Source organism: Anguilla anguilla, chromosome 8 (genome assembly GCF_013347855.1).
Source record: "Anguilla anguilla isolate fAngAng1 chromosome 8, fAngAng1.pri, whole genome shotgun sequence".
Lineage (NCBI taxonomy): Eukaryota > Metazoa > Chordata > Actinopteri > Anguilliformes > Anguillidae > Anguilla > Anguilla anguilla.
Window position 1 is genome coordinate 34,828,477 of NC_049208.1, and position 13,895 is coordinate 34,842,371.

Genomic DNA, 13,895 nt, shown 5'->3' on the forward strand with positions numbered 1-13,895 from the left:
TACAAAAACCTCCCTCAGTCAGACTGCACAGAGACTGCACTGCTGCAGCTGGGACCTACTGCAGGTGCTGAGGTGGGACTCACTGATCTGGAACACTGAGCTACGGTGGATATTATGAAATGTTTTATACTCTCAAATCAAATGATCACCATATATTTTCATTTCAGTGTATCCAAACTTTTAATTAGGAAAGTAACGTGGGAGAGTTTCCAATGATTTTGCTTCATAATTTCTCCCTGGGCAGTCGACATGTGTTGTTCTGCAGCAGTGCACTGACATAATATATCACAAATCTAAATGAATTCATTCTTAAAAGGTTTAATGCAAGATATCACAGCATGTATCAGCAGTGAACAGCAGGCAGTCCAGAACAGTGGAGTCACTCAGTCCAGAGCTCTCCCAGCACACATCACACAGGCTGCTGTTACACACCCTGACCAATCAGAGCTCCGCTGCTGCTTCTGATCTGATCCTCTAACACCATAATAAAAGAGCACAAACTACAGTCTGATAGGCAATGCTGACCAATCCTGGGGCCTCCAGTGGTGTAGTCCATACAGTGCTTTACACATGCTCATTGCGAGCTGCGATGTCAGTGGTTCAAGTTCGACTTCTGACCTTTGTCACATGTCTCCTCTCCCCCCCCCCCCCCCCCCTTGCCTCCTAATTCTTCCTGTCTAATAAAGTTGAAAAAAGTCCCACCCAAAAAAATGTTTTTTTTAAATGCTGATCAATCCTGTGGGCGACTGTGTAGAAGGGAACACATAATTATCTGTATGGTCACCTTAAGAGGGAGGGATTCATTCAGCTCAGTTGTCCTGTTTTCAATGTGGAAAAAGTGATTCCTCTGGTTGACTGTTTACCAGCAGTCTGCCTGTACCAGCTGCACAATGTGAGCTCCCAGATCCAGTGTCTGTCTACTCAGCTGATTGAGTGCAAAATGAAAATGAGTGGCATTTGGCTGCATGTGTTAAAGACCTTTTGTACCTGTGCACACCAAAACTGATGAAGCAAATACAGATGATGACAGATATAAGGTTAAAACTTGGTTTAAAAACATGAAATAAGTTTTCCAAGGTTTACTCTGCTTTCCCACCATTTAAAAAGAAGCTGCATCATTGCCAGTCTAAATACCACTGCATTAAATACAGAGAAAGTAGAACTTCTGAGTGAAATCAGGAAATATTCACAATACTACAGTATTTCAGTCTTCATTAATAGTATATTGAATACACTATCACTGATTGATTCCCAGTGCCTGACTGATGTCCTTGATGTTCTGGAATCTAATAAAGAACCTAGCGTCATAGCTCACAACATGTGAATTTATTAAAAACATATTTCACAATCATACTTCATATTCAGCCAGTCTTTACCAGTTACACATCTATAATTGTATAATACAATATCAGAAACAATAAAGTTTATGTTTGAATGTTTTAGTGGGCAGAACAAGAAGTGAATAGTGCTCATTTTCCAGCCCTCTACAGACCCACTGCTGTTCACACATCAGAGCTTCTCTAACTGTGTGTGACAGGATTTGTATAGAGGAAGGGGCTTTGCATACCTGTCCTGCTTCACTGCTCCACACACTTTAAGACCCCCAGTACTGATCAGTGACTGCCCAGTCCTCAAGCATTTCAACAATAATTTAGATCATTAGTATTAAAAAATATCATATCAAAAGTATCATTAAAAAATATAAAAAGCACACTAATGCGAATACACAATACCAAAGAAAGAGTTGTGAGATGCACATGAGATTTTATTAATCACCCCTGCAAACAATTTCTAGCCCTCAGGCCGTTTCTGTGTGTGTGTGTGTCTCTCTCTCTCTCTTTCTCTCTCTCTCTCTCAACAATAATACAATTAACACATGGGAAACCAAAGAGGGAATGAACAGAAATTAAAAACTGAAGTGCCTCCATCTGGTGGCGCAAAAAGAAAAAACAGAAACAGAAACATCAAACCATGACACATCCCTTACATACGAAATAACAATACATTGTTACACATAGCCTACTGTAGTTGTAATACAGTGGACTACTGTAAATAAATCTTCAGCATATAGCTGCTTACTCATTCTGATTTCAATTGAGGTATGAACTTGTTAGGAAACCTCCACCACTATCATGTTTGGGATCCACTACAGTTTCATGTAAATGTATTGGGACAGTTGTGTCGCAGTTGTTTCCCTCTGTAGTAATCAAATTTGTATTTCAAAGCAAACGACCATGGGGCTAAATTCAGTATGTGCATTTATTTCATATGTTTTTAACTCATATTGAAATATATTACAACAATGCCATTCAAATACTCTTTTTCTAAGTCAACATAAGCATTAGGACAAATGGCTTCTTTCTAAACTTGCTTGATAGCAATGAAACCTGGAGGACTTAGGAGTCACCAGCATTCAGGCCATCCATGGAAGAAATGAGAAAGTGGTGAAAAAGTTGTGGGGGAAAAAGCTAAATACTAAAATAATTGCTGGTGATCTCTATACATTAGGAGTGAAAGTATCACAGGACAGTGTGAAAAAACATAGAGGAAAATTACAAAGGCTACACTTCTAGTTGTAAACCTCCCATCAGCAACAAGGACAGAAAGGAGAGATTGGAATTTGCAACAAAAAAGAAAAAACAAAAAAACGAAGATAAGCCTGATTAGTAAATGAGACAAACATAAACCTCGACCGGAGTGATGGAAAGGTGAAAATGTGGAGAAAGAGCGGAATTGCTCTGGACCCTCACATGCTACTTCTTCTGTTAAGCATGGCGAAGGCAGTGTGACGGCTTGGGCCTGTATGGCTGCATCTGATGTTTTATATTGCCTTCAATAGTCTGATATTCCTGATTCACCTAATGGGAGCTCCAACGTTTTGTTCTCAACATGCGCAGTACAGACTTACTCCAGGGACTTCACAAGCTTAGGCAAGCTGAAGGCGTCCTTTCCTGTCTAGTCTACTGTATGCACATCTATGGCATGGATACCTGGGAAGGCTTTTTTTCAAGAATGTCATGGAGTTTGTAGAGAACAGTTTGTTTTAGTTATTTCATTTAATTTTTAATAGTTTCATGTCTTTAATTGAATAGCCATTTTGTAGGATTTTGCCATCCTATAATTCAAAATTCCATCAGTAAAAATGCACGGAATTCATTGCAAAAATACCTGGGAAGGTCTTCGTCAAGAATATACTGGATATAGCAGAAAACAGTTTGATTTCCTTATTTTATTGTATTTTTAAAAGTGGCATGTATTGAATTGAATCACTATTTTGGAGTATTTTGCCTTCCGATATTTCCACATTCCTATGATAAAAATTCACAAACATTTTTTGCATAAATACCTGGGAAGAAGGACGACTTCTTCTAGAATCTAGTTGAGTTTTATGGAATTTAAAAAAGTATGCATTTAACTTAACTACTCTTTAGGGGTATTGAATACTCCATTTTGGAGTATTTATTTAATTTTATTTTATTAATAATATAAATGCAGGGTTAGTCTAGGATTAGCTAAGTTTGCACTCATTCATGCTGGAAAGTGGGAACATGTATGTGTGCCATTTCTCAGATAGCTGTTCATATATTGGGATGACTGCTATGCCATCCCCCGAAGTTATGCCTTGGTGGGGCGGCATTCCTCATACCTATGAAACAGCAAGAGATTGATGTCTAAATAAGGCCGGTTGCATGTCTAATTCAGAACACGTTTTGTGTAATTTCAACTCAGTCTGTGTTAAGAAGTCTCACTTTCTAACGCATAAATTGTATATCCTATTTGTAACGAAAAATACTAACACAAAAGCTGTGTGTTGGATATTAACAGATCTTTTTTGAGAGTGGCAAGAGAGAAAAGCAAGCACATCTGGGTGGGGCATGAAGTCCTTGCATCACAACAGCTAAAATTAGCGATGAATAGTCAACATGTCCCAGCCCTTTACAGACCCACTACTGTTCACACATCAGAGCTCCTCTAACTGTGTGTGACAGGATTTGTATAGAAGGGGCTTTGCATACCTGTCCTGCCTCACTGCTCCACACACTTTAAGACCACCTGTACTGATCAGTGACTGTCCAGTCCTTTCACAGACACTGACACAGGCAGCATTATGATGATGTCAAACTTTCTACTGCTGGTGATGCTGGGACTCTTTGCTCAGGGTAAGATTGACGGATCCAGTTTAACTTTGGATTTTCGTCATGCTACATTTTATTTCTTTCCTTTTAAGGAAGCAACTTTGTTCACAGCATTGTCATAAATGCATAGTCAAATTTACCAGAATATTGCACAGTGTTTGAGAATATTAATGTGCTTTGACATCCATTTCCATTTTTTATTTTTCAGAGTCAATGGCAGATGTAGTTCTGACTCAGGATCCAGCAGCTCTGTCTGTTCAGCTGGGAGACACTGTCTCTATCAGCTGTACAGCCAGTCGGAGCCTTTACAGTAGTGTCAATGGCAACCACTACATCTGCTGGTACCTGCAGAAACCTGGTCAGGCTCCTAAACTTCTGATTCATCATGCCACAAGTCGCCAGTCTGGGATTCCTGATCGTTTCAGTGGGAGTGGAAATGGGACTCAGTATACACTGAAAATCACTGGAGTCCAGGCTGAAGATGCTGGAGATTATTACTGTAATGAGGGGGTTAGCTACAAGCCGACACAGTGATACAGAGCCGTACAAAAACTTCCCTCAGTCAGACTGCACAGAAACTGCACTGCTGCAGCTGGGACCGACTGCAGGTGCTGAGGGGGGAGGCACTGATCTGGAACACCCGTATTTTCAACTGGGCTGTAGGGGGCAACAATGAGCTACAGCCCTGAATGCACACCTCTCTGTACTGAAGAGGAGCTGCTCTGTGTCACACACAGAACCCATAGTAGAGCTGCTGCTGAAACACACACACTTCTGTACCACAACACCACAGGCATCACAGTGTATATCTGCTCACAAGCAGCAATCATCACCAAGGACGTGTCTGAATCAGAGCACTTTCTTACTACTGATCATTCTAGTTGGATATGCTTTGTTAAAAGTTGTTAAGGTAAATTTCCAAAAATGGAGTACACTTAAAAATAGCTGGATTAAATACCCCCAGTTTTGTGTTTAGTAGACAGTACATGCTTTGAGGATACAATAATTCGGAGGCTGAATCTGGACTTGAATGCAAAGTCCAGATTCACAAAATCCTTGTGTCTCTAAGTTGACCCAAAAGCAGAGGATGAGTACTTTCACCCAGAGGTATAACGAGTGGGATTTCAAATTAAGTGCTAGCAGAAGGAAAATTCACATCAATTTCACTTCTATCCAGGTGGGATCTCACCTGCCCTGGACTGAAACATAGTATCAAATTTTACATTTTGCTGTGATATAATTCCTTTGATTGGTCTGATAATTATTATTTTTTTAATTGTGTGAATGTGTCAGAAAAACCAGTGATTGGATGCATTTGTCCTTTCATCCATGTCTTCCAAGTTTAAAGTATGCAATATTCTTATCAGTTCTAACCTTCAAGCATTTTACTTTGCACAATCAGCAAGAATATAATTCTCTGTCAAAGTCAAAAGTTAGTATATACGGGAGATATCCACATCATATTATATTTCAGATATGGATTCAGGTCTTGATTATTATTACCAGAACAGTTTTGATTTTGGTGAACAAGTGTATAATTGTGTACCTTGAATTGTCAAAGATGGGATACAGAACACACAAGGGGTCTTACACACACCATACAGAAAGTGTTTACTGTATCAGTCCCTCTACAAATAACATGCAATAACTGCAAAACCTGTCATGATTTAGTTCAAAGATTGAAGGATAACGTGAAATAGGAATTGATAACTGCATTATATTTATCATGTGATTTCAAAGATGACTTGTGATTGGTTGGTTGCTGGTCCAAATTCAAAGTTCTTTGGCTTTCTAGGCAGTCATTAAATGAAACCAGTAAGCATGTATGCAGCCTCCTGAATTTTGTCTACCACGGTAGTAGTTTGAAATCAATGTGAGTCCTGTTCTTAAATCTAATTTACACATGTGTACAGTTCGTGAAGATAATCATATTATTATCTTCACGAACTGTACACATGTGTAAATTAGACTGTAATATGACTGTAATTATGTTCAGTTGTCTGTCAGCCTTCTGTCACTTTAGAACTTACACTGACATGATGAAATATATGTCCATACATATGCTTACATTTAGGCAAAAGAATTGCTGATACATTTTCCATTGACATTTTTATGTTAAGGGTTAGGGTTAGGGTTAGGGGGGCATGTTCTGTATTAAGGAGTCAAACTGTTTGAATCACCCTACCAGCATGGACAAGACTACTGTGTGAATTCGACACTGCATTTCTTTCATTATCAACTCATCAACTCATCAAAGATGAATCTGCTGCACAGTAACTGCCTTCCGTCTAATACACCTCTCTGCTCTCACAGGAATGCCTTCTGTGACGACATTGATGTTTTTCAGGAAAAAACACGTACTCAAAGCAGCATCCTCAACAAACCTTTTCAATATGCAATGTGCTGTACGTGCATATTAGAGAAGTGGAGCATATATGATTAAATCTTTCACTTAAAATCATCATTGAAACATTAAAACAACTAATACAGAACTCAATGACATGCCAATTACATATTAATGTAATCAATATGATATTTTACCTGACAGATTTGTACAATGTAAAATGCAGATGGAATATTTCATTATTAAATTTAGATTTATTAATTAGTATAACTTACCATTAATGCATTTCTGTGTAATTAATCTTTGTGTTTAATTTTAAACCATAATTTTTTATTAATTTCTTGTCGTTATGAATAATATGGACCTTTCACTTGAATGCAATGTTGAATTCTTTGATTGTATTTTGTTTATGATTCATCAGCTGTGATGTTATGCTTGGTGTTATGTACTACCACGACATGGTCCTGTATAGATGAAATAAGGATATATGTTGTGAATATAAATTCACTCAGATATGAAATCCCAAATCTTAGATTCCGAGATTCAAGCTGAGGCAGGCTCAACCCCCTTCCTTACTCACTTCACTACAGAAATGAGCCCTCTACCTCCTCATGCTCAAACAGCTGTCTCAGTGGTGGGGTATTTTGGGCTGAGAAACTGCAAGCTGTTGGGGTGAAACTCAGATTTGCATATGCAGGGCGGGGCAGGCTGGTTCTGCTGTCCCTCAGTGGGACTGACTCAATCTGGGAATAGAGCAGCACTGTGGCCAGGTGTCTGGGCCGTCCCCAGGGGGTTAGTGTGAGCAGAGCACACATCCTGCTGCACAGAACTGCACTGAGCACGCTCACACATCACTGCTCCTCTCAGCAGGCCTCCAGAGAATTAAACCACTGACCCAATAAATAATATATATTCTTTTTCAATTAACACATTTTTAAAGTTTTATTTTTATTAACTTATTTGAATTCTTGGGATTATTGCAAAAGTATTTCAGTGGCAAGAATGTAATTGTGATTTCATCAGAATGAGGGCTGGCCTCTTGGTGGAATCACTACAGATTTTGCACAAAAACACCAGGAGCACAAAAGTCTATTTTTTATAATAACAGCCAGTAAAACAATAACTTTTCAAAAGATCTTTATTATGTCAATGATTTTTATCTAACAGCTATTGCCAAAATCACACAAACACAAATAAGAAGGCAGGTATGCATATTTGTTGAGGACACAAGCAGAGCACATGTGAGACATTAGCAGTGACAGCTCAGGCTGGAGGAAGGATTCACACACAGGCCCAGCTCAGTGTGCAGCAGTAAGGAGCAGAGAGGCTGAGAGCAGAGCAGGGTAAACACAGTGTGATCAGAGTGTGTGAGCTGGGCCTGCACCCGCCCTACTCAGCACAGTCAGCTCTCCTCAGTGTCTGAGGGGGGGCAGCCTGGGAGCCCTTTGTGGCCTCACAGGTCAGTGACCCCGCCTTCATCCAGTCGTCCGCACTGAGAGTCAGGGAGCTGCTCCAGCTGTACAGGCCGTCCTTCCCCAGGACCCCGGCGCTCCCGGCCACGCCCGAGCTCCTACTGGTACCATCCACTTTCCAGCGCAGAGTCCAGTCTGACGGGAAGCCCTTGTTGGCCAGACACACCAGTGTGGCCTTCCCCTGCTTCACCTCCACACTGGAGGGGGGCAGGACTGTGAGGGTGGGAACTGTGTCACCTGGGAGACAGGGCAGAGACAGTGAGGTCAGACAGTGGACACGCCCACCCCCCCCCCCCCCCCCCCCCCCCAACCCCCATGTGTCAATCATTCTGTCCTTGCAATGAGACTGAGACGTGAAATGTCATACAGAAGTTATCACTTACAACTTATTTGGAATGTCTGAATAGACTTTATTTGAATTTGCTTTATATTCTACAATATAAAGTACATTGGCATTATTAAAGGTTCTGTCTGCATGCATTCCATTATTATCAGATTGTGACGGTAGTACTTAACAATGATAAAATTCTTCATCACAACCAGAACTGCTTCTAGTGCAGCACTTTCAATTTACTCCACTTTTGCAGCTTGAACTGTCGATTATTTCAGTAGCCCACCATAGACCCAATACAATACGCAGCGGCTTGCAAAAGAATGGATACATACAGATATTCACGCTGAAAACATATAGAATGAACCACCAGGTTCCCGTTGTGTTCCCTCACGTATATGAACTGAACACGCACTCCGGCAGCAAGAAACAATTTTCATAAAATTTTTACATCAAGTTATCAAAAGCATTTGGTAAATATTTTCATTGCATTGGAAATTCCTCGCTTTTAAAAAAAAATCTATAAACATAATATATATATATATAAATCTATAAACATAATATACTGTAGACTAGAGAATGTTATGACATCAGAACATAAGTCTGTAATGTAACAACATTCTTAATATAATAATGCGATCGCAAATAAAAATTAAAATAAAATTTGAATGAATAAAACGATCGGATTTCATAACCAACACAAACGACGAAGTGTATGAAGTAGGCTATGATCCAATTTCATTTTCAAGTGTGAAAAATAAATAACTCTGATTAAATCATTTAAATTTTTTACATTAGGGTTAGGTGGACAACACGATTTTATTCTACATTACTGAGAAAGAGATTGTCGTTTTGCAGACTGTGCCATAAAATACATGCTCGTACAGAGTGATCCTGCCGACGGCAAAGGAGCCAATGCAATTTAATTTAGTTACTCTCGAGCGCAAAAAAGAAAGTTATTGCAGGTCGGTCATCTGAACATCAACAGGCCTACGATAAAGACAAACTGCCTGAAGTCAATATGGGCTAGAATAAAAAGTATTTGACATCATTTGACAATCTGACTAACATTTCTGTTTTTCATTCACGCATCTCCAGAATTACAATTTTGATTCACGACATCGAACGTCGGAAAATTGCAGCATATTAAAAAAAGGAACGCAACAACATCGACAGGTGAAGGATGTGGAAGATAATTACTTACGTCCAACTGACAGTTTTGTGCCGCCACCAAAAGTGTACCACAGTGATACAGACTCATTCACGCGCCGTACAAAAACCTCTCACTCTAGAGACACAGCCGACCGTTGGCTTTTCCATTCTTCAAGACTTCACGCAGCTTTTCAAATGTATCAACGATTCGCTTGTAAAGAATGTGTTGCATGTACTCGGATTTGTATGTATCCGACGCAAATGTATAGTACTCTTTTGAGCTTTTCACATGCATATCTTTTATTTTATTTCTAGCTCAACGACTGATTCAGCCGGCAGAAAATAGAATGTGGAATGTAAAATGCAAACAACCCGTAACGTAATGTAAAATTAATGTATTAAAACAGATAGAATCTTCTAATATTTCTGCGGAAAATGTTGAAAAGCCTTGTTTGTATAGCCACTTACTGCCGACTTCCAGTTTGGTCCCGCCACCGAAAGTCCACCACAGTGATTGAGTCTAATTAACCGGCCGTACAAAAACCTGCCTGTTCCCCAGATCTTTGATCCGACGGACTGTGTAGCGTTAGTAGGTCCCCTGCTGGAGAATCTTGGAACGACAATGAAGACGATCGAAAAACAGATCAACTAAAGGGGACATGGTGTTTCAGTCATTAATATTAAATATGCTTCAAAGCATATTCTGTGACTAATGCTTATAGATGCAAATGAAATGATAAATTATGTGACTGTGACAGGAGTAGTAGTGCAAGATGAGCAGATGAACGCTCATCATCTCCTCTGGATGGCATCGTAGATACCTGCTATTGCCAAACCTCGGAGGCATTCAGTACCAAGGATAGCCACAATGGTAATTATTCAATTATTCAACAGTTTTGTGCTTGTATCTTTCTTTGTCTTTATCAGACCTCATTTTGAACACCACTTTAAAAGATATCATTCTTGAGCCAATGGTCACTTCAACTTCATTTAGTATTTTGATTTGATCAATACCACTGTTGCCCCTGAAGTAATAACACTGATACTAAAGTGGAAGTTTCAGTCTCTTGACACTGACAGATCTCAGTCTGTTAAAGTGAACAATAAGTACTTTGTGTATTCCTGGGTAAACTCAGGAGTACCTCACGGATCTGTGTTTAGTCCTGTGCCCTTAATTTCTGTACACAGTCCCCCTTGGGTAATATCATAAGTAGACATGGTGTTAACTATCACTGCATTGCAGATGATGCACAACTTTATATACCTTTTAAACCAGGCGATGTTGATCTGCTAGCCAAGTTAGCGCCCTGTCTTAAACACGTAAAGGCTTGGGTGACCCAAAATGTCCCTATGTTGAATTCTAATGAGACTTATATACTCGTAGTAGGTCCCAAATCTCCTAGAGATAAATTCTTAGTTTTCTTTAAATATAAATGGCTTCTCTGCCTCTGCCAAAGTAGTTGATAAACCTTATCATAAGTTTGATTCAACTTTGCCTTTCAGGCCCACATTAATTATATCATAAATGTGGCCCTCTTCCACCTGAGGAACATATCTTTATTATGGAAGATGATGTCCCTCCAGGATGCTGAAAAAATGGACCCTGCATTTTTATCCTTTCAGCTTGATTCCTGTAATGTTTTATTGTGCAAATCCATTAATTTGGCTCTAAAATTCCTCGAAGTTGTACACAATACAGCTGCTAGCATTCCTACTAGGACTAAGTAATGCGATCATGTCGGTACACTGTTCATATCTCTTAACTGACTGCCTGTCAAATTTAGAATTGAAGAAGGTTTTATTGGTTTTCCTCCAGAATATCTTTGTGAGTTACTTATTCCTTACTCTCCTCATCAAGGAATAAGTAACTCACAAATATTATTTGGCTCACAAGATACTGGGTATGTGAAAATTCCATATCTATTTAAAATTACAATGGGTTTGAGAGCCTTCTCTTATAGAGCTTCCATCTCCTTATGCATATGCAGGCTTCATACGCATTCTCCGTCTTTAAGTGTAGGCTCAATACTTCTTCAGTCGATCCTATAGGTTAGCGGGTCTGTTTGGGCTGCTTCTCTCTGGCCTGTGGCTGCTTTTCATGATCCTGCACACACTGGAAATCGGGAGAGGTGACAAGAGAGAGAGAGAAAACAAGCACAGCTGGGCGAGGCACCCAGTCCCTGCATCACAATGGGTTAAAACAGCAGTGAATAGAGCATGTGTCCCAGCCCTCTACAGACCCACTGCTGTTCACACATCAGAGCTCTTCTAACTGTGTGTGACAGGATTTGTATAGAGGAAGGGGCTTTGCATACCTGTCCTGCCTCACTGCTCCACACACTTTAAGACCCCCAGTACTGATCAGTGACTGACCAGTCCTTTTACAGACACTGACACAGGCAGCATTATGATGATGTCAAACATTTTACTGCTGGTGATGCTGGGACTCTTTGCTCAGGGTGAGATTGACAGATCCAGTTTAACTTTGGATTTTCGTCACGCTATATTTTCTTTCTTTACATTTAACAAAGCAACTTTGTTCTCAGCATTGTCATAAATGTATAGTCAAATTTACCCGAATATTGCACAGTGTTAGAGAATATTAATGTGCTTTGACATCCATTTCCATGTTTTGTTTTTCAGAATCAATGGCAGACATAGTTCTGACTCAGGGTCCAGCAGCTCAGTCTGTTCAGCCGGGAGACGCTGTCACCATCAGCTGTACAGCCAGTCAGAGTGTGGGCAACAACCTCCACTGGTACCAGCACAAACCTGGTCAGGCTCCTAAATTTCTGATTTATGCTGCCACAACTCGCCAGTCTGGGATTCCTGATCGTTTCAGTGGGAGTGGATCTGGGACTCAGTTTACACTGAAAATCACTGGAGTCCAGGCTGAAGATGCAGGAGATTATTACTGTCAGCAGGGTTATAGCACGCCGCTCACACAGTGATACAGAGCCGTACAAAAACCTCCCTCAGTCAGACTGCACAGAGACTGCACTGCTGCAGCTGGGACCTACTGCAGGTGCTGAGGGGGAAGGCACTGATCTGGAACACCAGTATTTACAACAGGGCAGTAGGGGGGCAACAATGAGCTTCAGTTCTGAATGTACCCCTCTCTGTGCTGAAGAGGAGCTGCTCTGTGTCACATACAGAACCTATAGCAGAGCTACTGCTGAAACACACATACTTCTGTACCACAACATCACAGGAAACACATCACAAGCAGCAATGATCACCATATTGCATTTGAGTTCTGCCAAATGCAAAGGGGGAATGAGTGGGGTGTCAAATGAATTGCCTCCAGAAATGTATTATGAGCATGTATTCAACACATACACGATAATTTATGTAACTGAAGGTGTTTCTGTTCAGATGGGATTCAGCTGACATCTCAGCTGTCCTGGAAGGAACCTAAGTGTCAGTTATGCATAATTCTGTGAAATAATTGTTTTGATTGGCTTGATAGTCATGTTTCTAAAAATGGTGTGGTTGTGTCAAAAGACCAATGAATATATAAAATATATCCTTTCATCCATTTTTTTCTAATCGGTTATTACCTTGAATCACATATTAGTAAGCTAGGGATCTATTTACATATAACAATTGCACATGCGTGTGTGATTGCAGTTGGACAATTGCATTCATTACTGAGAAAGAAGGTCTGTTTATTGAAATAAGAAAACATTCACAATACTACAGTATTTCATTTTAATTCATTTGATATAACTGTAGTACAACAGAATTATTCTTTTGCTTGACTGATGTCTATGACTTTCTGAACTCATGTCAAGAACCTGTCATCAGAGCATACAACATGTGAAATTATTCAACACATATTTTCCAATCATATCTCATGATCAGCCTGTCTTCACCTGTTATATATTTATTAATATCATACAGTACAATGTCAGAAACAATAATATTGACATTTGAGTGTTCAACTGGATAAAAACAGCAGTGAGTAAAGCATGAGTCCCAGCCCTCTATAGACCAACTGCTGTTCACACATCAGAGCTCCTCTAACTGTGTGTGACAGGATTTGTATAGAGGAAGGGGCTTTGCATACCTGTCCTGCCTCACTGCTCCACACACTTTAAGACCCCCAGTACTGATCAGTGACTGTCCATTCCTTTTACAGACACTGACACAGGCAGCACTATAATGATGTTGGTCGTTCTACTGCTCGTGATGCTGGGTCTTCTTGTACAAGGTGAGAAAGACAGATCCATTGTAACTTGAGGTTTTAGTTATAGTTCACATTTTTGTTTTTTTCTTTTCACAAAACAATTGTTTTGACACAAGTTGCTATTACAGTCTAAGTTACCAGAATTCTGCTAATTGTAATATAATAACATGCATTGACATCCATTTCCATTTTTTTTTCAGAATCAATGGCAGATGTAGTTCTGACTCAGGATCCATCAGCTCAGTCTGTTCAGCTGGGAGACACTGTCTCT

The 13,895-nt window shown here is 39.9% G+C and overlaps 1 long non-coding RNA gene, 1 pseudogene and 1 gene segment (V, D, J or C); 2 read left to right on the forward strand and 1 right to left on the reverse strand.

Annotated features, from left to right (window-relative positions):
• Positions 1-6: 6 nt before the first annotated feature.
• Positions 7-6,475, forward strand: LOC118233550. Its single transcript, XR_004766536.1, has 2 exons — positions 7-64; positions 4,745-6,475. It is a non-coding gene; the product is annotated as an uncharacterized LOC118233550 (long non-coding RNA).
• A 1,137-nt stretch (positions 6,476-7,612) lies between these two features.
• On the reverse strand, positions 7,613-10,653 carry LOC118234197 (annotated as a pseudogene).
• A 1,189-nt stretch (positions 10,654-11,842) lies between these two features.
• LOC118233532 lies at positions 11,843-12,401 on the forward strand. The segment is given in 2 exon segments: positions 11,843-11,894; positions 12,079-12,401. Coding segments are annotated over 2 exon segments (360 nt in total).
• Positions 12,402-13,895: the final 1,494 nt, after the last annotated feature.